The sequence below is a fragment of the Corythoichthys intestinalis genome, chromosome 19 (genome assembly GCF_030265065.1).
Source record: "Corythoichthys intestinalis isolate RoL2023-P3 chromosome 19, ASM3026506v1, whole genome shotgun sequence".
Lineage (NCBI taxonomy): Eukaryota > Metazoa > Chordata > Actinopteri > Syngnathiformes > Syngnathidae > Corythoichthys > Corythoichthys intestinalis.
The window spans coordinates 11,035,973-11,062,747 of record NC_080413.1 but is presented as its reverse complement, the minus strand read 5'-3'; the positions used below and the strand labels follow the sequence as shown (position 1 = coordinate 11,062,747).

The 26,775-nt window shown below is 39.4% G+C and overlaps 1 protein-coding gene across 5 annotated transcripts in view; it reads right to left on the bottom strand.

The window, feature by feature from the left end:
• Positions 1-26,775, bottom strand: part of LOC130907664 (1-phosphatidylinositol 4,5-bisphosphate phosphodiesterase beta-4-like) — a 144,412-nt gene that overhangs the window by 21,455 nt on the left and 96,182 nt on the right. For 4 of the 5 annotated variants that reach the window (XM_057823007.1, XM_057823006.1, XM_057823004.1 and 1 more), the window contains 16 exons: positions 24,871-24,928; positions 24,313-24,421; positions 19,099-19,309; positions 18,940-19,033; positions 18,779-18,858; positions 18,582-18,666; positions 18,417-18,507; positions 18,254-18,343; positions 16,520-16,692; positions 16,344-16,439; positions 16,123-16,267; positions 13,228-13,312; positions 12,431-12,555; positions 5,941-5,992; positions 5,485-5,587; positions 5,245-5,409 (listed from right to left, as the gene is read on the bottom strand). In XM_057823007.1, the coding sequence (XP_057678990.1) occupies positions 5,245-5,409; positions 5,485-5,587; positions 5,941-5,992; positions 12,431-12,555; positions 13,228-13,312; positions 16,123-16,267; positions 16,344-16,439; positions 16,520-16,692; positions 18,254-18,343; positions 18,417-18,507; positions 18,582-18,666; positions 18,779-18,858; positions 18,940-19,033; positions 19,099-19,309; positions 24,313-24,421; positions 24,871-24,928 (1,762 nt within the window). The remainder of the gene's footprint in view (positions 1-5,244; positions 5,410-5,484; positions 5,588-5,940; positions 5,993-12,430; positions 12,556-13,227; positions 13,313-16,122; positions 16,268-16,343; positions 16,440-16,519; positions 16,693-18,253; positions 18,344-18,416; positions 18,508-18,581; positions 18,667-18,778; positions 18,859-18,939; positions 19,034-19,098; positions 19,310-24,312; positions 24,422-24,870; positions 24,929-26,775) is intronic. The other variant, XM_057823008.1, reaches the window with a different exon arrangement.

The window sequence follows — 26,775 nt, the reverse complement described above, 5'->3', positions numbered from 1 at the left end:
TTCTTTATAAAGCTTATATAAGGCTTTTCATTTTTTGCTGCTTCAGACATATACCGTATTTTTCGGACTATAAGTCGCAGCTTTTTTTCATAGTTTGGCCTGGAGTGCGACTTATACTCAGGAGCGACTTATGTGTGAAATTATTAACACATTTTTATATCATTTCACATGTTATTTTGGTGTTCTGGAGTGACATTGATGGTATGGTAAACTTGTTAGCATGTTCTTTATGCTATAGTTATCCGAATAACTCTTAATAAAGCTATGTTACGTTAACATACCGGCCATGTTCGTATTTCGTTGTTCATGCCTCATGTAATATTATCATACTGTACACTTATTCAACATGTTGTTCTCTATTGTATTTTTATTTTAAATTGCCTTTCAAGATTACATATCTGTTCTATGTGTTTGATCTTGTCATGTAAATTTCCCCCAAAATTCGACTTATACTCCTGTGCGACTTACAGTGGGGCAAATAAGTATTTAGTCAACCACTAATTGTGCAAGTTTTCCCACTTGAAAATATTAGAGAGGCCTGTAATTGTCAACATGGGTAAACCTCAACCATGAGAGACAGAATGTGGAAAAAAACCAACCAGAAAATCACATTGTTTGATTTTTAAAGAACTTATTTGCAAATCATGGTGGAAAATAAGTATTTGGTCAATACCAAAAGTTCATCTCAATAGTTTGTTATGTACCCTTTGTGGGCAATAATGGAGGCCAGATGTTTTCTGTAACTCTTCACAAGCTTTTCACACACTGTTGCTGGTATTTTGGCTCATTCCTCCATGCAGATCTCCTCTAGAGCAGTGATGTTTTGGGGCTGTCGTTGGGCAACACAGACTTTCAACTCACTCCGCAGATTTTCTATGGGGTTGAGACCTGGAGACTGGCTAGGCCACTACAGGACCTTGAAATGCTTCTTACAAAGCCACTCCTTTGTTGCCCTGACTGTGTGTTTGGGATCATTGTCATGCTGAAAGACTCAGCCACGTCTCATCTTCAATGCCCCTGCTGATGGAAGGAGATTTTCACTCAAAGTCTCTCGATACATAGCCCCATTCATTTTTTCCTTTACACAGATCAGTCGTCCTGGTCCCTTTGCAGAAAAACAGTCCCAATGCATGATGTTTACACCCCCATGTTTCACGGTGGATATGGTGCAATTCAGTATTCTTTTTCCTCCAAACAAGAGAACCTGTGTTTCTACCAAAAAGTTCTATTTTGGTTTTATCTGACCATACACATTCTCCCAGTCCTCTTCTGGATCATCCAAATGCTCTCTAGCAAACTACAGACAGGCCTGGACGTGTACTTTCTTCAGCAGGGGGACACGTCTGGCAGTGCAGGATTTGAGTCCCTGGCGGCGCATTGTGTTACTGATAGTAGCCTTTGTTACTGTGGTCCCAGCTCTCTGTAGATCCTTCACTAGGTCCCCCTGTGTGGTTCTGGGATTTTTGCTCACTGTTCTTATCATTTTGACGCCACGGGGTGAGGAGGGAGTTGAAAGTCCGTGTTGCCCAACGACAGCCCCAAAACATCACTGCTCTAGAGGAGATCTGCATGGAGGAATGGGCCAAAATACCAGCAACAGTGTGTGAAAAGCTTGTGAAGACCCTAACAGAAAATGTTTGACCTCCATTATTGCCAACAAAGGGTACATAACAAAGTATTGAGATGAACGTTTGGTATAGACCAAATACTTATTTTCCACCATGATTTGCAAATAAATTCTTTAAAAATCAAACTATGGGATTTTCTTTTTTTTTCACATTCTGTCTCTCATGGTTGATGTTTACCCATGTTGACAATTACAGGCCTCTCTAATATTTTCAAGTGGGAGAACTTGCACAATTAGTGGTTGACTAAATACTTATTTGCCCCACTGTATATGTTTTTTTCCTCTTCATTGCGCATTTTTGGGCTGGTGCAACTTATACTCAGGTGCGACTTATAGTCCGAAAATATGGTATATATATTTTTGGGTCCCATATGACTCTTTCAACATTTTGGGTTGCCGAACCCTGCCTAGCCCCAAGCTCTACTGTGTGATGATTCACAAAGTCATGACGATGGTAGTATTAAATATTATGCTAAAGCAGAAGCAAGCGGGGGACATTATCATCTACGATAGAAGAGCAATACAGAGCCTATCTGACTACTGACAAGGCCATCTCCATAACAACATCTTGGGGTGCTGTATATCTTGTATATTTGTATCTCAAAACGTGAGCAGGTATGAAGCCCCTCCTTGAGAGAAGCCAGAGTGTTGAGATAAGTGAACAAAGAGCGGAGGATGATTAATCCCCGGAGAAGAGATAAGAGAATACTCACTTGAGATGAATGAGTGGGCGCGAAGCGGGGCGTCGCTTCGCCCCGCCTCGTCCGTGACTCATCCCGTGAGTCTTGCTTTTTGTGTATGCACGCGGACACGCGTGCGAAGGGGGCTTTTTAAGGTGTTTGCGGGTTCCTGCGGCTGCGTGTGCACATGTGACAAAAGGGATCTTGCTCACTGAGCGCTGTACGGCAGATGTGTGTGTGTTGTGTTGCATGAGGCGGTGATTGATGGTGTGTGTTAAAGGGAACTGGAGTCACAGTCACGGTTGAGAGACTTCTCATTGTGCTGAGAGCAGCACTATTACACGTGCACGCCACAGCAACCTGCACCCGCCGAACAGTGTAAACTACACATTTTACTTATCATATTTTCAAATCACTGGATTTATAATGTCTTGGAATATATTTGTAATATGTTATTTTTATGGAAGATTTTATTTATAAAATGAGTCTGAAAACCGTCTGTTCAAAAAGTATAATATTAGAAGATGATTTAAATACTTTTTCAAAAAATAAGCAGGTAGTCCCCAGTTTACAAACGAGTTCCGTTCCTGCGCTGGCGATATAACCCAGATTTCCGCGTAAGTCGGAATAAAACCTTTAAATACATCAAAACACCCTCTAAACAATCCAAAAACATGTATTATACGTCGTTGTACTGTCCTCGCCAAGACGTTGGATGTAAGCCCTAGCTAGACAGTGTCTATGAGTGAGCTAAGTTCGAAATGACGATGTCCGTGTGGTTTGCTCACTTGACATCAACACTTGCAGAATGAAACCAAAATAAATGAAATTAAATCATTCTCATCTTCAATAACAGCAATTCAAATTTGCATAACAATTAGCATGGATCAGTTAGCGTCCGCACATCATTAAAAACAATCGCATAAACTCGCCTCAAGTCTTCGACCACAATTGAAAACGCACAATAAACAGTATATAAGGGGTTATATAAAGCCGTCGCCTCTGGATGCTTCACAAGCAACAAATGTGTGCGCGTGCTGTCACCTCTTCACTCTGCTGCTTCCTCATGTGTGGGTGTGCCGTCACTGCCCTGTGTGGGGTGGGCGGGTGTGTAAATGCTCTCGCGTGTGGAAGTACAACCTGCTCTACGCTTCCTGCGCCACAATAAAAGCATGCATCACGAAACAAAAGTTAACATAAAAAAATAAAAAAAAAAAAAAAAAAAAAACGACGAGACACAGGCGTCGTAAAGTCAAAATCGCGCATGTCGGGTCCGTCGTAACCTGGGGACTACCTGTATATGCATACATATTACATTTATTTAAAGATATATTTAATATATGTTTTAATGTTTAAAACAAATAATTAATGAGTTTATAAATGAGTTATAACAGAGCATAAATTAAATTATGTAAATACCTTGTGTGTAAAAAAAAAACAACTAAAAATAGACATTAAAAAAAAAACTTTAATTATTGAAACAATTATATTTACTGTAAAAATATACAGTAAACAAGATACGGCGGAAAACATAGACAAGGCTGAAAAAGCAGTTTCTGCTCTTGCCCCCCGCTATAAAATAAGCTGCTGTATTTTAAGCCAAAAGAACTGTTGTGTTTGATAGAACAATATGTCTATATGCTGCCATAGCAGTTTCATGGCGCTGTAAGTCCCCGAAGTATTTTTAATTTGTCCATTTTACACTGGAAACCCCCGTTTACGGACGTCGCGCAAACGCTTTTGTTTCAACCCAGCCATAAAAAGAAGCTAAGTAATTATATTTATTATTCGAAATGTCTGTTCTTTTTAGTTTAGAATTATTAATTGGTGTCTAATATTTTGTTTACCAAAAAAAAAAAAAAAAAATTTGCCGTCTGTAAAAAAGTCATGAATATCTACATCATAACTATCGTTAAATTGACATTTTTGTTACTGTCGCATTTCCCCCGGTATGTTAGATGATAAATAATTGATCCAAACAAAGAAAAATTGAAGAAAAAAAAAGTTTAAAAGGGTAAATATATGAAAAAGAAAATCTCGTCCACTCCTTGATGTCTGCGATTTCTGCATCGCGACCCTTGTTATATTACCATGTTTCACACATAAAATCCCCCCAAAATCCAGCTGTGGCCATTCACAGCTGTGTCTTGACACTCAGTGATACATGCGACATGGAGTTTTTGGATCGAAACGAGGTAAGTTCGCGATAATATCTCGTTAATGTCATGGCGTCTGTAATTCTGCTCTCGCGTGCTCTCACCTCCAGATAAAGTTTTGCTGTTTTTTAAAAAAAAAAATCTTTTTAAAATGCCCTCCAGTTCAAAATTTTTCTTCCCCCAGAAAATTGAGATTTTTAGCTTTCCAATGATGTATCACACATGCATATCGGACAATTTAGAAATTTGGCCAAATTGGGGGTCTCAGAGCTGAACTTCAAGTCACCTGAGTGTTTTCCGCCATATGCATACATATTATATTTATTTAAAAATATACTTAATATATTTTTCATGTTTAAAATACATTAATCAATGAGTTAATTAATGAACCAAAATAGTGCATAAATAACTTATATGTAAATACCTTGTAAAAATAAATAAATAAATAAAAACAGACATTAAAAAAAAAACCCATTTAATTATTGAAACAATTATATTTACTATAGATAATGTAAACACAGAAAACAAGATTTATTTTTTTTGTATTCATTTTAGACCTTAGAAATTATATAAAATAACATTCAGTTTCATAAAGAAAAACACCTCCGTTATAATACTTTATTTTAGTTGAATGATAAAAAAAAAAAAAATCTATAATATAATGAACCACAATATATTTCATATTTTTAGTTATTAGAAAATATTTCTAGTCGATTGAATTCTAAAATTGTCATCCCTCACAATGCAATCTAATTTGGTGGACCCCCTCTCCAAGGTGTACCTTTCTAAAGACAAAGGGCTCCTCGTTGTAGGCTGGGTTGAGCCCGTTGTTCATCACCATGCGCGTGCGGAACTCTTTGCGGATGGTGTCAGTCGGCAGGCCATACATGTCCACCTCCACGTACGTGCCAATTTTCTTGTCCGAAAGGAACTGGCCTGAAAAAACCTACGTTGGGAGGAATGAAGTGACGTTCCAGTTCAATAAATTTCAACATATATTTAATCACGTTTGGTGTCTAACCTGTACACTGCACGTGGCGGCAATGACCCCATCCACCGGCGTCTCTGAGAAGGGATCAAACATGCGGTCCGACCGCCGCATGAAGTCAGGCTTCAGTAGGTACCTGATGCACATGATAATAGAAAAATCAATCAAATGATATGTTTCACTTTCACTGGATGGTTTTCTAATAGATCCCAAAGGGAAACCGTGCACACCCGAGTCCCGTTAGAGATAATGTCTGTTTGGCAAAAGCCCCCACGACCTCCTTGTATATTACACGTATTACATTTCCAGCATTAGTGGTGAAGTCTGAGTCCTCAGAGGGGGGGCGTCGGAGGAGGACAGATGACTTCCCCGAAAATCACTTACAGGCCCCGGGGAGCGCGAGGCGGTGGCTACGGTCGCCAACGGCAACCGCTAATGAGATGTGACAAGCTGTAAGTGACGAGTGAGAGAGAAAGGGGATGCTCTCACCCGCAGGAGCCGTTGTACTCAAACTTCCCTTGGTTCAGCTGCATGGACAAATCTGAGGAGGGGGGAAAAACAGAGAAAATCAAAAGCATAGCAAAGGCTTAGAAGGGGCTCATCCTCTCGTGCCAGGGCCCCCAGCCTTGCACATGGCCAGCTGCAGGAGGGGCCATATGTTGGATGGCCCTCCAGCCTCGAGCGGCAGGGCAACAGCTGCTTTACAACAGGCTTGCACCCACGACAGAGGCATTAAAGCGCAGTGTGGTAGACTGACTATGAGTTCAATGTGCTGCCAGACTGACATTCATTTATAATGCAAATGCTTCATTTAAATGCTTGAAAAAAATAATAATTTAAATCCAAGGGCGTAGGTTTAGTCTTAACATTGATAGGGACGATATTACTGTAATGCACATAATGCAAACAAATAAGGGATGACTAGCTTGACTTTGTTGTACTTTGTGGAGGCTGGCCTGACCACAGTAGTTTTGACGGTTAGCAAGTTTAATGTTATGCTAACTGTTGCAGGTCGAACTTTCATTAACAAAATTAGTGGGGTTCCCCGCCCCCCACCTCCACAACATTGATGTCTTCTTTAGGGCTGTCAAAATTATGGCGTTAACAGGCGGTAATTAATTTTTTAAATTAATCACATTAAAATATTTGACGCAAATAACGCACATGCCCCGCTCAAACAGATTAAAATGACAACACAGTGCAATGCCAACTTGTTACCTGTGTTTTTTGGAGTTTTGTCGCCCTCTGCTGGTGGTTGGGTGCGACTGATTTTATGGGCTTAAGCACCCATGAGCATTGTGTAATTATTGACATCAACAATGGCGGCCTACTAGTTTATTTTTTGATTGAAAATTTTACAAATTTTTAGGGCTGCAGCTATCGAATATTTTAGTAATTGAGTAATCGACTGAAAATTCTATCGATTAATCGAGTAATCGGATAAAACAAATATATTTTTAGGTGAAGAGCAATTATAAATATACATGAGAAAACAAGAGATTTCATCTAATCTTGAACCATTTTCAGTCAATCAATGTCTTTATTTTCGAAATATATTGTTGAAAACAGCCAACAATTGCATCTCAGATGAACTAGAATAAAAAAAAGACAAATTCACTGCTTTCACTCAAAAGACCTTTAGATCTTATTAAAAAAAAAAAAAAAAAAAAAAAAAATATATATATATATATATATATATATATATATATATATATATATATATATATATACCTAAAAATGCCATTACGCTTGATAACACACATCACTTAAAAGTTAGGATTTTTTCCCACGTGTTTCAATTGAATTTCTATTTGTGTCAAGCCATTTTTAAGTTCTAGTTAAGTTTTACGCTACTCTAAACTGTAAGTCCTGATAGGATTTTGAGTTTTTGCAGTGTTCAAAATAAATGTATGATACAGGCTGTATTGGAGCACATTAGGGACCAGTGCTACTTGGTGTTTTATCCAGCAATGACTACTAAGCTAAAATTGATAGTTAGCATTATTGAGTTTTTATTTTACACCCTCATCACTCCACAAAGCTATGTTAAAGCCTGTATGTAAGATACGTTAGCCACGCATCGAAAGTGGTCATAATTAATAGAAACCTAGCCCTCCGCAGGGCTAACGTTACGTGAGCTAGTGACTCAGACAGTAACGTTAATCTTATTTATTAGTGCTTAGCGCACTTTATTAGCGCTTAGCGCTCTACTGCTTTAAGATGGCAGCTGTTTATTAACGCTGCCCAGACGCGGCCGAGTCTGTCATTTCGCATCTAGTTCAACATACATGTGATCTCTATGAGACTCATCAGATGGTACCTGCGACCAACTTAACATCATGCGGGCCAGTTTTTTTAGCAACGTCGGCGTAGTTTGGAGCGGCTGTCTGCTGCAGTAAGTTTTGTTGTTGTTGTTTTTTTGCTTCGTCCTCTACGCACGTAACATCAGCGCGTTGTCCCGCATTAAAAGTAGTCCGAGCGAAACGTGATGCTTAGAGCTGTCAAAATAAACGATTACTCGAGGTGAATAAAATTACTCGGATCAGTTTTTAAACTCGAGTTACTCGAGTTGCTCGAGTATTCGTTTCAGCTCTACAAATTTTATTAAAACGAAAACATTAAGAGGGGTTTTAATTATGCCTGTCAACAATAACGCGTTTTACCGCTCACACTAAGTTTGGCCACAACTGCCTCCCGTATTCCCACACGGTGATGTTTACATTCTCCGCGCGGCAATGCAGGACAAAATGCAGCCAGCCACGATGAGTGAGGATGATGACCCAGGACTGCTCCATGGCAAATTCCGTTTTAAAAAGCTACCTAATGGAAATCTGGATAAAACAAAAGTTGTGTGCACATACTGCTGTGATGAACTGTCCTTCCATCGAAGCACAACTAGCCTAAAGTACCACCTTTGGGCAAAGCATATCTTCGCTAGTGTTAGCAATGACGCTAACATCGCAAACACAAACCGCAGTCATCGAGCTACACTGGCAGAGTGCGGACTCGGACGTGTCAACAAAAGGACAACAAGTAGGGCGACTACTGCTATCGCTAGATGGGTAGTCAGAGACTGTAGACCCATTAACTTAGTCGAAGACAAGGGCCTTGAAAATCTCATCCAGATAGCATCGGGCGACCCAACATACAGAACACCTTCACGGGGCAACTATTGCCACAAAAATTCATGAACTTTTTGAAAATGAAAAGGCAACGAAGGTGGAGCAACTAGCCAGAGTTACGTTTGTTGCACTGACAGGATGCACTGGACAAAAAAAAAAAACGGTATGACTGGCTAACTTAACAGTGTTTCTAAACACCTTTACACACATTTTAGTGTAATGTTTTTCAGTTAAGTGTGTGAAAATTGACAAATTATAATGATTATTTTTTAAATCTCTCACACAGCTTTCAGGCCATTTAGTGTAAAACTGCAAATGCTGCATTTGTTTGTGTGAAATGTTTAATTTAACAGACAAGTTGTTTACACATTTTTTGAAACACTAGCTATTGTTACTGTATTGTGCTTGTCTGCTCGTTAAGTTGGCAGTTAATTTTGGGCAATATGCCAAACGGTACTTGAGCCACATTGTTAGTCTGAGGCACTGTAATCTGTTAAGCTCTTTTCTGTATAATACTGACATTTTATTTTATACGAGCTGAGTTGTTAAATAAAATTGTAAAACTCTATTTGGTTAAGTATTAATTCATTCATACATCATACATTTCATCTGAAAACAAATTTGAAGTCAATTATAGTATTTTCCTAGATTTTTTTTCTTGAAGAGCAACTTTATTCATCCCGAGGGAAATGTGATTAATCATGATTAATCACACAGTTGACATATGATTAACTAGATTAATTTTTTAATTATTTGACAGCACTGGTTTTAATATAACATTTCTATAACTTGTACTAACATTTATCTTTTAAGAACTACAAGTCTTTCTATCCATGGATCGCTTTAACAGAATGTTAATCATGTTAATGCCATCTTGTTGATTTATTGTAATAATAAACAAATACAGTACTTATGTACCGTATGTTGAATGTATATATCCATCTTGTGTCTTATCTTTCCATTCCAACAATAATTTACGGAAAAATATGGGATATTTATTAGTGTTGCACCGATACCATTTTTTGGCCCCGATACCTGGCTGTGCAGTATCGGCCGATACCGATACCATACCGATACCACCCCGATTATATATATATATTTTTTTTTCTTAATTTTTTTTTTTTTTTCCCAAAGAGCTACATAATTGGATGTGAAATCATTGCTATCAAGGCTTTGACAGGCTGTTGCTTACCTTTGCAAAATAGGAAAAAGTACACTAAACCCTAGTAGACAATAGTTGAATAAACCTTCCGCTCTCAAAGGCCAAAATAGTGCTAAATTTGTGAAATTAATAAAACATGTATAATACTAGCCCAACAGTAAGAAAGTAAAAATAAATTCATAATAATAAAATCTGAATGAACTGAATAAACTTTTTTAAATCTCTCAAAGTCCAAACAGTGCAACTTTCATGAAATTATTGTCACATTCTGCTGCTGGTTAGATTGTATTTTGTTGCTGGGCGTGGGGGCGTGGCACTTGAATCCAATGCAGGCTCGTTAACGCAGCATTTAAGCACGGGTGATCTCAGAGAAGGCTGCCGAGATATTTGCCTTGCTGATCGCTATTTGACATCTGGCACAATAATCTCGCTACATTTGCTTGTTATGCCCCTGCATTGGGTTTTTCTGTTAGTGTGCTGTTCTCATTTGTAACCGCTGCCTATCGTCTTAGTTTGTCCGTCGACCTGCTGTCACGGACTCCTTTTGTTATTTCTACTGTCCCGCGATCGCGTGTTATTTTTTTGTTTGCAATCATTAAACCCTTTTATGTATCCCCCGCTTGTTGTCTGCTTCGAGGTTCAACCTTTGCGGACGCTAACAATTATAAGTAATAATAATTGACCACAGCATCCCGTCTCTCCTTTTTTTCGGGAGGTGGGAGTCCCTTATTACTATTTCTGAAAGGTGGCAACAATACTTTGGAAACACTTCCCAAATTACTGCGGCATTTCTTTCAGTAAAAGACAATAAAAGTAAAGTAGATGAAGTGAACTGCCCAGATATTGTTGCTCCGGTCCAGCGGCCTTCTTCCTCTGGATAGCAGTCCTGCTCTTGCAGGCTCAAACTCGTTGTGTTCGTTCACGTTTCGTCTTCAAATGTTTTATCAAGTTCGAAGTATTGAAACTGGCCGATTTAACTCCACATCTCCAAACTTTCAGGCCGCAAATCTTGCATGCAGCCATTGATTTTGATCGACGGGATTTCTATTTGGAAATATTTCCCGACCGCCGCGGCGCCGCCATATTTCCTGGTTTGTTTTTCGTCCATATGATTGGTCAGGAGTGGCTATTGGCCCGCTCTCATTGGTCTGGAGCAGGCCAATAGCGATAGCTGCTTGGTGTTCACGTGTCATCACACAACACAGAGACAGAGTGTAGTGAGCGCCAGGAGGAGAAAAAGGCTGTGGTCAAATGTTATAATAATGGACCGGTAAATAAGCCGTCTTTGTTGGTACTCGCCGATACCGATACCACCATTTTGGGCTGGTTTGGCGCCCCCTGCCGATACTAGTATCGGTATCGGTGCATCTTTAATATTTATAGATGGTTTGAATTGCGATTAATTACGATTAATTAATTTTTAAGCTGTAATTAACTTGATTAAAAATTGTATCCATCCATCCATCCATCCATCCATCCATCCATCCATCCATCCATCCATCCATCCATCCATCCATCCATCCATCCATCCATCCATCCATCCATCCATCCATCCATCATTAATAAATGCTTATAACAGATGTCATGAAGTGTCATCCGGCAAATTATGTCACTAACTCCATTTATGTCCAGCTCAGATCTTTTACATACATTCAAAAGTGAGATCATTTGCCGGATGACACTAAATTACATCTGTTATAAGCATTCATTAATGCTCGTGACAGTGTCATGTCATACTTATGACAGTCTTATGGCGCCACTGTCAAAAAAGTGTTACCACATACCATAACTAGCAATTAATGAAACAACTGGAACAGTAACTGAAGAAATTATGACCACAAAACATGAATTTTGATTGTTGTTTACATATGTAGCACTGCAATGCATGCATGGAGGCATGTTGGACAACACAGTGTTGAGAGCAGGTGGCAGTAGAGGTTGACTGCCTACCCCAAGGGAGCAGTGATGGCCAAATGAAGCTTCTTGAAGCAATGAAGCCAATTGGTTCAAAGCTTCATGGTGGTTAATTTGGTCTTATAACAGTCGTATGATGCCGTTGTCAAATAAAGTATTACCAGTTAATATATTTTTTTGTGTAAATATCCCATATTACATACATATTAATAATACAAAATACAGGACTGCTGCGTCTTATAGTCCAGTAAGGCTTATCTATGAACAAATGCAGTTTTCATGCCAAATTTGGTGGGTGGCGGCTAATAGTCAGGTGTGCCTTTTAGTGCGAAAATTAGGGTAAAACAGTACAGTTGTAGACAACAGTTAATTCAGGAAGCTGTAAGAAAATATTATCAGCTATCCCATTTTTGTCTTCATTGCTACTTACAACATGCCTAAAACAACTTCAAGTTACATTGAGAAGGTAATTGAAAAAGGTGACATTTATCCAATTAATCAATTAATTATCCGATTAACCGATTATAAAAAATAATCCTTAGTTGCAGCCCTAATTGGAAGTATATTGCCGTCAGTGACGGAGAATGAGTTCAAATGGATTTGCACCACACACGCATCACAGTCCAAGTGTAGCCTTTAAAGGGTCATAAATTGCACGCTTAAAATATTTTGTCCATCTTGTGTCTTTAATTAATCGTCAAGAGACCGTATATTTATAACCTGTGTGTGTATGCATGTGTGCGTGAGGTCAACAAGGGCCCCGCGTGGCGTGATGCGGTACCTGGGGTCTGGAAGTTGAGCGAGACCATCTGGCAGCCGGCGTTCCAGAAGATCTGAGGCATGTAATTACTGGAGTCCACTCGACCCCCTTTGGGGTAGATACGGCTCATCTGACGTTTGTTGTAGCTGCGCTCAGGCTCAGGAACGTTCCCACAAAGACGCAGCACGTGCACGTGTGTGTGTACTGTACATGTGTGCGTGCATCAAATGCACCGCAGGACTATTTTTAGTGTGAACAGCTTGGGTCAAGCAGTCCCTCTGGAGGGAGAGAGTGCATGTGGTAGTATGTGAGGCCAAGTCACACAGTTCAAGTTTTACCCAATAGCAAAAATTACAACACCAAAATTGTTCCGTCAATTCCAATTTTCATGCTTTCATCCGTTTTTGTTAACGATGATAACCCCGCAGCGTCCATGTTTACTCACTAAAAAATGCCAACCACTGTGTAATTTACATTAATGTGTCACAAGCCATTATGAATTAATACAAAAATTACTAGCATTGTGACGGGCAATAGAAATAAGTGCTCTTTTATTACATAGGAGAGGGTATAATTAAACTGTGTATCCATCTGTTGCTATTTATACAAAAAAAAGTGTATATTAAAAAGTGTATATTGTGACCAATTAAACAGCCCCTCTATTCACACACTAAGTAAATTGATGAGTAACTTGAGGGAAAATCATAACTTCAATATGCTCTTTGTGAGTAGTAACATTTTAATTTGTCCGTGTACTTTGGCTCAATAACTAAATAAAAACACTGTCATAATTATCAGACTCAGAATCCAAAGGATACTTGACAAATTCGATGGCGTTAGTCTTCAAATAGCCGAGGCCCACCGACTCGTTGAAAGATGACATGTTGTGATGGATATTTTTCTCTAAACAAGAAAATAACAACACAAAGATCATTTATTAACAACAACTGATATTTCAACACATCATAGGCTTCATAATGTATAGACATGGCACATTCCCCATTCACTGAGTCACGCCTTCCCGAAGGGGGCCGTCCTACACTCTGCTTTATTTATTAGCAGTCCGTCCAAGCAGCGATCTAATGCCGGATTTAGGTTGAAAAAGCATGAAAGTTGTACTGCATACAAACAGGAAGGATTGTCTCAGGAGTGATTTGTTCGAGGATTCAAGGTAATTATTATTTTTTTCGTACCATGCGTGCAATTTGAAACGTTGTGGAAAAAAAAAATCAATGGGAGAAATTAGCAGCTACAGCATTGGCATTATGCTTCCCAATATTTATGTAAAATAACTGCTAACTGCCCGGTTTTTTGCTTTTAATGAAGAATCGAGACTGTTTTACGTCCATACCAATAAAGAATTCAGGGATTTAAGCATTTATTCACAAGAATTTTAAACGCAAAAAGCTCTTTGTTGTACAAAGGGGTCCACCACAGTGACAAAGACTATCAGGACATTTGACATATTTACCTAAAATAAATGTTAACTGACCCGTTTTTTTTTCTTTTAACAAAGAATAGAGACTGTTTTGTGTCCATACAGTGCCTTGCAAAAGTATTCGGCCCCCTTGAATCTTGCAACCTTTCGCCATATTTCAGGCTTCAAACATAAAGATATGAAATTTAATTTTTTTGTCAAGAATCAACAACAAGTGGGACACAATCGTGAAGTGGAACAACATTTATTGGACAATTTAAACTTTTTTAACAAATAAAAAACTGAAAAGTGGGGCGTGCAATATCATTCGGCCCCTTTACTTTCAGTGCAGCAAACTCACTCCAGAAGTTCAGTGAGGATCTCTTAAGTATCCAATGCTGTCCTATATGACCGATGATAAATAGAATCCACCTGTGTGTAATCAAGTCTCCGTATAAATGCACCTGCTCTGTGATAGTCTCAGGGTTCTGTTTAAAGTGCAGAGAGCATTATGAAAACCAAGGAACACACCAGCAGGTCCGAGATACTGTTGTGGAGAAGTTTAAAGCCGGATTTGGATACAAAAAGATTTCCCAAGCTTTAAACATCTCAAGGAGCACTGTGCAAGCCATCATATTGAAATGGAAGGAGCATCAGACCACTGCAAATCTACCAAGACCCGGCCGTCCTTCCAAACTTTCTTCTCAAACAAGGAGAAAACTGATCAGAGATGCAGCCAAGAGGCCCATGATCACTCTGGATGAACTGCAGAGATCTACAGCTGAGGTGAGAAGAGTGGCAAGAAGAAAGCCATTTCTCAAAGATATCCATAAAAAGTCTCGTTTAAAGTTTGCCACAAGCCACCTGGGAGACACACCAAACATATGGAAGAAGGTGCTCTGGTCAGATGAAACCAAAATTGAACTTTTTGGCCACAATCCAAAACGATATGTTTGGCGTAAAAGCAACACAGCTCATCACCCTGAACACACCATCCCCACTGTCAAACATGGTGGTGGCAGCATCATGGTTTGGGCCTGCTTTTCTTCAGCAGGGACAGGGAAGATGGTTAAAATTGACGGGAAGATGGATGCAGCCAAATACAGGAACATTCTGGAAGAAAACCTGTTGGTATCTGCACAAGACCTGAGACTGGGACAGAGATTTATTTTCCAACAGGACAATGACCCAAAACATAAAGCCAAATCTACAATGGGATGGTTCAAAAATAAACGTATCCAGGTGTTAGAACGGCCAAGTCAAAGTCCAGACCTGAATCCAATCGAGAATCTGTGGAAAGAGCTGAAGACTGCTGTTCACAAACACTCTCCATCCAACTTCACTGAGCTCGAGCTGTTTTGCAAGGAAGAATGGGCAAGAATGTCAGTCTCTCGATGTGCAAAACTGATAGAAACATACCTCAAGTGACTTGCAGCTGTAATTGGAGCAAAAGGTGGCGCTACAAAGTATTAACGCAAGTGGGCCGAATAATATTGCACGCCCCACTTTTCAGTTTTTTATTTGTTAAAAAAGTTTAAATTATCTAATAAATTTTGTTCCACTTCACGATTGTGTCCCACTTGTTGTTGATTCATGACAAAAAATTAAAATTTTATATCTTTATGTTTGAAGCCTGAAATGTGGCGAAAGGTTGCAAGGTTCAAGGGGGCCGAATACTTTTGCAAGGCACTGTATGTATGAAGAATTCAGGGATTTAAGCATTTATTCACAAGAATTTTCAACGCAAAAAACTCTTTGTTTACATATGGCGGCTTACCGACTAGCATCATAATTCGCAATATTTACGTAAAATAAACGCTAACTGCACGTTTTTTGCTTTTAACCATGAATCGAGACTGTTTTACGTCCATATCTATAAAAAATTCAGGGATTTAAGCATTTATTCACAAAATTTTCAACAGAAAAAGCTCTTTGTCTGTGATATAGCGGCTGCTAATTTGCTTACTGACTAGCAACATATTTCTTCATATTTACGTAAAATAAATGCTAACTGCAAGGTTTTTTTTTTTTTTTTTGCTTTTAACCAAGAATCAAGACTGTTTTACGTCCATATCTATAAAGAATTCAGGGATTTAAGCATTTATTCACAAGAATTTTCAACGGAAAAAGCTCTTTGTCTACGTTTCCACTCGGTCAGCTTGGACGGAGATAGGCCCCTTATGAATCAGCCCCGCGCCCCGTCAATACATTATGAAGTCTATGAACACATATTGTGCCTGGGAGGCTAATTCATGACAATTTCACATTTTTAAATGATGTATAAATGCGAGCTTACCCTCGGCTACATCAAAACTCTGGAACTTGACAGGCTGCGCGTAGTTGACCATAGCGGAGAGGAACGGGTGGATGTTTGTGGTGGCGCCCACGTATGTATACTGAGCAATCAAAGCCTCCTCCAAGTCCTCGGAGCCGTCGCCGCCCTGATTAGACGCCCAACCCAAACTAAATAAAAATTGTGTACAACTGGCCCGGACATGTGTGAGGTTGAACACTTACCTTCTTGTTGTTGTCTGGGTCGGACGCCTCTGAGATATCTGTAACGTCAGCTACTTCCGTAGCTTCGGATGCCTCTTTTGCGTCGTTGTCGGGCACCTGAGAAATAAAAGTGAAGGAATACTGAATGAAGCAGCAAAGCTCTGCACATTTTCTGGTAAAGAGGGCGAAAAACTCACCTTCTTGATACTGTTGTTGGACTCTTCGACTTTCTTCGTGCTTGCAGCATTAGGTTGAGAGTCACTGTTGGCATTAGGTTGAGAGTCACTGTTGGCCTCCTTGTCACTGGTCGCCTCCGACAGGCTGCTAGGCGCTTCTGAAGTCACATCCTTATCATCGGGCTCCTTTTCTCCTGCTCAAAAAATTGTGTAGCCGGATTTTTAACTACAACCAGTACTGTAGTACATAACCATTAAAGTGCCTATGACAGCAAAAAGCATTGTTGTATTTCATATTTCCCGAAATAGACTGCTTGGATGTGTGTGGAAGCGATCGATATATTTGTCCATTTTTTTTAATCCCGCCCCATGAAAATGAGTGACTTCCAGCTAGAAGGCGAATGTGACGTCAGCGGACCAATCATCTTCACAATACAGCTATTACTATAGTATGCAGAAGGACTGCGGATTCAGCTGATTTTGCGGATTAATTCGTTTATTTTTCGCATCATCCCAGCCCAATGTGCTGCAGGCTTTGTTTGCTGCACCATGGAGAGGCGTGTGAGCCTTTCTGGGTTTCAAAAAGATCCTGTTCCCCGCGAAGAATGGACAAAACTAGTCCGACAACTGTGGGACCATTGGACAGACGAGGAAGTGAGGAAAGCTAGGTGTTTTATATTATGTTAAATACTAGGATGATTGCACACGTATTAATAACAACGTGGCTTGCATTTTGTGGGTGACAGTACTCCCTGTCCACCGAAAAGGCGGGAGTGGGCGCCTCCCTCGGCCAACGACTGGCGACTTGTCGCACATGATGGTTGCCGGCCGATGAGCACCCGTGCTCGGGCAACTATGCGCTATGGTCTGCGGTTCTCGATTGTGTAGAGACTTCCATCCCGCTCGGCCCTCTTTGTGTGCCCGCCGAAAGAGCACTATCCTCAGCTTGGGCTCAGGCAGCCGACATCGGCCGGTTTGTCCACCGAGAAGGTGCAATTTTCGGTGTTCATTCCCAGCTGCATCCCCGGCAACGAGCACTCCTGCCGGGGCTGCAGAAGGGGAACTACGAGCCGAACTTGCTCACCGCCGATGGCTGGCCGATCGGTGAAGACAATCACCCTCACCGCCGTGTGTGACATGAGTCGGGGTAGTTTTGTGTGATTTTTCGTTTTCAAAAGGCGAGGAAGAGACTTGGAAGAGCTGCTTGGTTTGGGTTAGCTTGTACCATAGCTCTCATGCTCCTTTTTGTTTACACTCTTTCCTTGTTTTTGAGTCCCCACAATTTAGCCCTGTCGTATTTAATAAATGCATTTTTAATATTTCATATTGCATTTAGCACATTTTGTCATGACCATACAATTTATTTAGCAATTGGGGAAAAATAATTAGATAAGAAGAATATCCTGTAAAAAATATTGGAGAGAGGCAAAAACAATGATGACATTTGCTGCTCTCTGTCGCGTTTTCCTTGTTCTGAATCTTCCTCCTCCATTGGGCTGAATTCTAAATCAGATGAAGTCGTTACGTCATCACCCAAATGGCGGCGCTAGAGCGCTATAATGACAGGAGTAGCTAAACGGCAGATTGAAAGACTCATTTCTCATCATCTGTGCTTTACAAAATATGATTTTAATTCTCATACTAATGCTATTTAAAATAAATGATGGTGTCACAGGCCCTTTAAACAAGCACATGTGCAGTGCAGTGCTTTTTTTCTATTTGAAACAAATGGTTTTTGTTTTTTCATTATGTTACCGTTCTCTGCGTCGTCCTCCTCTCCCATGATAATGGCAGTGGTGTTGGTCTCTCCTGCCTCCATGTGCTTTTTGAAGGCCTCCAGTTGCTCTGTATGACGCATAGAACAACATATTAACCCACAAAATGGCTTCCACAATGAGGCTACACATCGTGTGCTTACTCTGCTCCACTTCGGGTTTCAACCGCTTATTTTTGATGAGGATTTTTCGTTTGAGGTCATTTGGCGAGGGCAAAGGTCGACCAGATTCGATCTGCTCAAGGTAAGGGTTGTACTTTATGAGTGTAGCGGGGGGTTGCAGTGCTTCTGGGGAATGGATAAACCTACCGGAAAGTTCTCTAGGGGCTGCTTCTGTAGAAAGTCGCCAAAGATCTCTTCGCAGTACTTGGCCATTTTGTACTGCTGTGGTTTACTGGATGCACATAATGGGACATGTTTACGTTATGTTTATAATTCCACGTTTTACATCAGAGCCTCATTCTAAAACTGTGTTTAGACTGTAGTAAACATATTATCCCAAATACCTGCAGTGGTTTTCAAAGGATAAAATAACAGGAAACTCCGAGGTGACGAAAGCCGTTTCCTTGATAGCTTGGATCACATCCTGTATAGTTATGGCAGATGTAATATCCAACATTTTACACTAGAGGGGGTCCAAACTCCACGTTAAAGCAAAAGACCTTACCTTGAAAAGGATGTCTGTGCACATGGCTTTGCCGTGAGTGATGATGGGCTCCTGGTCCTCCCCTTTGCCGTCCCAGCAGTCCAACTCAACGCATCTGACAGACACAATCAACCTCTGCATATAAAGCCAATAAAATGGATTCATGTATTCAATAAGTACCTGCACCCAGAGAGCAATGCCTGGCGATACATCTCCACCGATGACTTGCCGCCAAACTGTCGGCCCGTCAGGTAGGAGTTGTGGGACGAACTGATGAAGTAGTGAGCCAGCGGCTGGTCCATGTCCTGGTACAGCTCGAGGCGGTCCAGGAACACTGGCGCGTTTTCATCCGACATTAGGTAGCGGCAGAAACCGTCGCTGGACATGCGGCCTGGAGATATGAGTGCGATTTTATTTCATTGAAATTTTTAACATTACTAAATCATTTGACAATAATTGGGCAACATGAATAAACACATTTTAATACACACAAAAAGAGCTTCAATTATTATAGACGTGATAAGTAAGGGCTAGTTAGTTAGGGTTTAGCTATTAACTTGATAATATATATTAGAGATGTCCCGATCGATCGGGTCCGATCACGTCATTTTCAAAGTATCGGGATCGGCAAAAAAACATCGGACATGCCTTTTTTTTAATACATATATATTTTTTAATTAAAGTTTTCTAATTGTATTCATCGTTACAGACATAATATGTTACACTCATCCAGAGTCTTTAGTTTAGGCTTAAGGTAGGGTTATCAAATTTATCCCGATAATGGCGGTAATTAATTTTTTAAAAAATGTATCACGTTACAATACATAACGCAATTAATGCATGCGCTGCACGACCCACTCACGCATTGTCACGGTCAATCTGTAATGGTGCCGTTTTACTTATATAGAGAGATAAAAGGCAGCATAATATGAGTAAAGTGAATTTTGGCAGCCTTTGGAGCCTTTTTTTAATTGGCTAAAGCCTTACAACCCCCCGCCCTACGATTAGAAATATCATGGGAAACAATGTGGGGAAGCAAGGTAGCAATTGATCTTTTTCTTCACACCTTATGTTATTTCCCAACACAGAGAAGATATATGAATTGGTAGCACTACGCACAGTCATGGTTCCACTTCCCAGCATGCCTTTGGGCATGGCTACAGTATCATTTACCGAAAGCTCAACAAATACACTAGATGGCAATATTTATTCACAATATACAAAGTCACAAGTCTTTCTATCCGTGGATCCCTCTCACAGAAAGAACGTTAATAATTTAAATGCCATCTTGAGGATTTATTGTCATAATAAACAAATACAGTACTTATGTACTGTATGTTGAATGTATATATTCGTCCGAGTTTTATTCATTTTTTTTCTTAATGCATTGCCAAAATGTATATGATCGGGAAAAATGATCGGGAATGATTCGAATTGAATCGGGAGCAAAAAAAAGCAATCGGATCGAGAAATATCGGGATCGGCAGATACTCAAACAAAAATGATCGGATCGGGAGCAAAAAAACGTGATCGGAACAACCCTGATATATATATTAAATATTTCTGAATATCCATATTTTTGGGGGGAGGAATTGTTTAAAATTGGACTCAGAATGCAAAACCACAATCCAAATTTTAAAAATCCATGATTTTGTAATGACATATTTAGTCATTTATTCATTTTCCAAGCCGTTTATCCTCAGTAGGGTCACGGGGGTGCTGGAGCAAATCCCAGACAACTATGGGGAGTAGGCGGGGGACACCCTGAATGAGTTGCCATTTAGTCACAACATTTAAAACATCAATAATCTTAATGATTTGGATTTATTTCAATAACAGTCAGAAATATCAATAAAACGAATTAGATATCAACATTTACAATTGTAAAAAATATAATACATTTGTGAAAACATATTTTTGGAAACAACTAAATAATATAGTGTATAATACAGATTATGCTGACACATGTCTATAAAAAGATAGATTTTTGTGGAAAAATATTGAAACTTTACAAAACACATATTCTTATCGAAAGTGTTATTATTCTAATTGAATATAAACAATTAGGGTTGTTCCGATCATGTTTTTTTGCTCCCGATCCGATCGTTTTAGTTTGAGTATCTGCCGATCTCGATATTTCCCGATCCGATTGCTTTTTTTTTGCTCCCAATTCAATTCCAATCATTCCCGATAATTTTTCCCTATCATATACATTTTGGCATTGCATTAAGAAAAAAAATGAATAAAACTCGGACAAATATATACATTCAACATACAGTGGATAAGTACAGTATTTCTTTAATATGACAATAAATCCTGAAGATGGCATTTACATTATTAACATTCTTTCTGTGAGAGGGATCCACGGATAGAAAGACTTGTAATGCTTAAAGGATAAATGTGACTTTGTAGATTGTGACAAAATATTGCCATCTAGTGTATTTGTTGAGCTTTCAGTAAATGATACTGTAGCCATTTAACTGTTCTGCCCAAATGCATGATGGGAAGTGCCACCATGACTGTGCGTAGTGGCACCAATTGATATATCTTCTCTGCGTTGGAAAATAACATAGGGTGTTAAGAAAAACATCAACTACTTCCATGCTTCTCCACATTGCTTCCCATGATATTTTTAATTGTTGAGAGAGGGATTGTTAGGCTTTGGCCAATTAAAAAAAGGCTCCAAACCGGCATGAAAATGGGTCAGGGGTTAAAAAGGTGAGAAAGGTGTGGAGTAAATATGTTCCGGCGTTCTGCCAAAATGTCCGCCGTCGGCGAAACGTCCTACATGTGGCGAATTTGACCATTTAAATTTTTCACATAAGGCTTAATATTCGAGTTAACGGGGGTTTAATTAGTTGAAGGAGTTGATTTCAACCACCATTGAGCCGCGCTAGTTTAGCCACTCCGGAGCCCTGAAACTAACAAATAACTGTCAAACTGCACAGAGTTTGTTCAAATCATTTCCAACGACTAATTAAACCCCGGCTAACTCAAAGATTAAGCCTAATGTAAAAAAAATTCTGAACTTCCCCTTTAAAATAAAGACCATTGAAAATGGCCATTAAAATGTTGTCTATAAAAGTTTTAGAGCAATAAAACAAACAACAAAAATGAATAAAATGAACAGGAATCCTTCAAAGTATTTCATAATGGGTCCAAATTATTTTTCGAACAGATCATGTGACTATAGAACCTTAGAGACAGCCGTTTGCATTGCTTAGCCAAAACTACAGCTGAGGAGGCAAGATGGATATTTAGAATTTCTTTAAACCTAAGCTTTCAAACCCCTCAACAACAACTGAGCTTGAACCGAGGATTGAGCACGAGCAGTATCAAAAAGTCCTGGCTGTCGTGTTACCTGTTGTGCTGTAATTCCAAGTGGTGCTTGAATTGGATGCTTATAGCGGTCGACAGTCTTTTTGAGCCAGCGCAAAGTTCGCAGCGCACGGAGATATTTTTGTTATCTTTACTGGACAAAAATGTGAAGTAATGGCTGTGTTTCCAGTGTGCAAATGCAGCCGTTTGTAGTATATCTCCTGCCTATTTCATTGCATCCTGGCGAAGTAGCAAGGCTATGTTGTTTTGGCCGCAAACTCCCAGCGCTCACGCATCATGGTAATACACGTGACCCTTTTTGTTCCGTCCCCGATTAAAAAATGTGACATGTGATGTCACTCCCATGACTACAGTATTCTTCATTCTACACACATTATGTAGTAATAGTAACGCACAGGCATCAAGGAAAGTAATTTTACTCAGATTACTGATTTAGAAAAATGAACGCGTTAGATTGTTCTTTACTGAAAGAAAGTAATCAGATTACTTACGCATTACGATACCGCGTTATTGACAACACTGCTTTTATATTACCGTTAAATACACAAGCTTGACGCTACCTTAATGGGAGCTATTTTTTCACCGGACGCTCCGGCAGTGTTCAACGCAAGCTGCAACGAACGGCAGTGACTTTGTCATACCACAAAATATGAAAACGAAAACCATTACTCACTAAATTCAATATGCTGGCAAATGCATTCATCTAAAAACAATTGGGAGTGATACTTTACCTCCTCCAGCGAATGTGAATTTGTGCTTAGTACAAGATCATCTGTCGCAATTAGCGATCTTTGACGCTCTTTTTTTTTTCCTCCCCGCATACAAACTTGTTTCTCTCTCAGCGGCTGTGATTAACCTCAATGAAGTTGCTGTCCTAGCTAAGCCTTGCCTATCATGTGTCTTTGTAAGTTTTTAGTAACTTTGTGTATTGAATTTGAAAGGAAAATGTGTGTTTTGTTTTTGACGAACTTTTTCATGAAGCTAAACTGTTGAAGCTACTCACATGTGGAAAAATACGAGTGTACAACGTTTTAAATTTATTCATTTGGTATATTTCAGTTACCACGATTTGAGAGATCAATAAATTGAAGAATTTACGCCTTGCGTTTGGAGTGCTTGTTTTTGGGTTTGCTGGAATAGCGTCACTGACACACGCAGCATTAAACAGGGGAAGGAGTAAGCGCTGCCGCGCCAAGCCAATTCTGGCTGCATTTTCGACACATGAAAAATAACGTACTACTGTATGACGGAAAATTTTAGTGGTTTTGTAACCGCGACGTTTTCATAGCATGGTAATCCGTGAAGGTAACTGGCACATGCCTACAAACGACCCCCCCCTCCCCCTTAAAATTTTTCTCCTCGGATCTACACGATTCATGTAGGTCATCCTTTTTGACTTCAAAACGGCGAATTTCGCCGAAAGGTGAGAGATTTTCATGCCTGTCCAAAGACTACAAAAATTCACTCTACTCATTTTACGCTGCCTTTTAGCTCTATATGTAGTTAAAACGGCGCCATTATAGATTGAACGCGACAATGCGTGAGTAGGTCGTGCAGCGCATGCGTTAAATATTTTAACGTGATTAATTAAAAAAAAATTTAATTACCGCCGTTAACGCAATAAATTTGATAGCCCTACTTTAAGCCAAAACTAAAGACTCTGGATGAGTGTAAGACATTTTGTCTGTAACGTTAAATACAATTAGAAAACGATTTCATTAAAAAATACATATATATTAAAAAAAGGCATGTCCGATATTTTTTTGCCGATTCCGATACTTAGAAAATGACGTGATCGGACCACATCTTTATAAACAATAAATACAAACGTTCCACCAAAAAATCTGCACAACTTAGTTGAGCTTCACAAGATGGAAATACAATTAAATGAACAAAGATTTTAATTTTAATTGAATTATTTCTTACAATTACAACTTTCTTTTTCCACAAAAGAGCTTTAATTTTCAACAATGTAGCACGACCTTCTGTCATGTCTTTTAAAAACCGCCAGATGGCAGCAGAGGCCCAAATAACTGATGTTTCATCGTCGCTCACCTTTCTTCTTCAGCTCTTCATCCCGCTCGTATTTCTCGATGATCTGGGTGGCTCTCTTGGGGTCGTAGAACGGGAAGAGGATCTCGTTGAGCCGAGGGTCCCGCTGGTTCTGGTAGCAAACATGAATACCACAAAATCAAACAATGATGCTGAATACGAAAAAAAAAAGTTGCACATCTGACGCATAGCACACGGGGACGATGATTCAAATGTTTCACCACATCAGAACTAAGGTGCTCTTTGGTATCATGTGCAATGCGGTGGCCACACAAACACATCACAACCAGCGGGAAGCAACAGGACAGAAACTTCTATCCTCCCGTTGCCGTGGCAACACCCATCAGACACCGGCTAGGCCAAGGAAGGAGGAGGACTGGGAGAAGGGGGTAGAGAATGAGGGATGGCATGCAGAGGTGGCGTTGGAGCAAGTTGCCCTTGGAAGTAAAATAGTCTCCTTAATGGAGTCTTATTGGAAATAATGAAGGTGGTGAAGGCAAGACACACACATGCACACACACACACACATAGAGAAAAGTTAACAAATAATAAAGCGCTTACTTCATTGAGAAAGCTGACTAACTGGTCTACTGTTAAATAATCACTTTTGCTCCCATTGCTGCAAAGGAATCGATTAGAAAGAGAAAATAAAAAAAAATGTTAGGCCTTTGGAAATAGTCCTTCACGCAGCAGGCAGTCAGTTCACATTATTAGAAACAAGCTTTCTTCCTTTGTTTCTTTTTTGCGGGGGCTAATTGTCCTTGGTGAAAATGTCATTAGGTAGAAGATCATTAATGCTGGAGAACTGGAGAAGCGGGTTAGAGGCTGTTTAGTTAGTGCAGCAGGCACAGCAACAATGTTTGTCATCATTATTTACAACAGGAAGAAAATTCTTCTAAAGAGTTGGGAAAAATTTGTGTTCAAAAGGCCACAATAGGTTTTTAAAAGTGGGACAGATGGAGGATATCATACATTAAACAGGAAGTTAGGAACTAAAAAAAAAAGGCAAAAAATGTATACATAAAATTGCCTTAAACTATGTTTGAGTAATATAGTCTCCTGATGGTCAAAGTGATACAAAAAGAAAAATACAGGTAGTCCTGGGGTTATGAACGAGTTCCATTCCTACGCTGGCGATTTAACCCGAATTTCCGCGGAAGTCGGAATGAACCCTTTAAGTACCCCTAAATACACCCGAAATCTCAATATGGCGGAAAACACAGACAAGACTGAAAAAGCAGTTTCTGCTCTTGCACTCCTCTTTAAAAGAAATTTGCTGTATTTTAAGCAAAAACAACTTTTGTTTTTGATAGAACAATATGTCTATATGCTGTCATTGCAGATTCATGGTGCATTAAGCCTCCGAACTATTTTTAATTTGTCTGTTTTACCCTGAAAACCCCCGTTACAGACGTCGCGCAACCGCATTTGTTTCAACCCAGCCATAAAACGAAAGTAATTAATTATATTTATAATTCAAAATGTCTGTCGTTTTTAGCTTAGAATCATTAATTGATGTCTCATATTTTGTTTAAAAAAAAAAGACTTTAAAAAATTATTCACTCACATATGTTAAACTTTTTAACAAATTATGTCACAATGAAATAAATCTATAAAAAGTCTGTAAAAAAGTAGTCACAGATATCTACCTCATAACTATGGCGTAATTGTATTTTTTTTGTTACTGTCGCATTTTCTCCGATATGTTAGATGATAAATAATCAATCCAAACAAAAAACAATTGGAAAAAAAAGTTTAAAAGGGTAAATATATGCAAAAGAAAATCTCGAACACTCCTTGATGTCTGCGATTTCTGCATTGCGACCCTTGTTATATCACCATGTCTCACCCATAAAATCCCCCAAAAATCCAGCTGCGGCCATTCACAGCTGTGTCTTGACACTCAGTGATACATGGTACATGGAGTTTTTGGATCGAAACAAGGTAAGTACGCGATAATCAAGTCATGGCGTCTGTAATTCTGCTCTTGCATGCTCTCACCTCCAGATAGGGTTTCGCTGTTTAAAAAACAAATATATGCCCTCCTGTTCAAAATTTTCTTCCCCCAGAAAATTGAGATTTTAAGCTTTCCAATGATGTATCACACATGAATTTTGAAAGTTGGCCAAATCGGGGCTCTCAGAGCGGAACTTCAAGTCACCTGAGTGTTTTCTGCCATATAACTATCAAAAAACATGTATTATACCAGTGTTATTTTTGTCAACAATGACTATACGGAAAATATTTCGTCAAAGAACAATTTTTTCATGACATTGACACATTGAAAACGTGTCTTGGGAGACTAAAACATAACGAAATGGATGCCAGTTGTTTCAGTTTCAGTAGTTTCAGTCATAAATTCACAATGTGTGATATTTTCTTACTGTATGTGTAGTTAGAACACATTTAGCAGTGTTTGGTCGTGTCACTCATGTGATGTGCTGCACCTCCCCCAAACCCCCTCGC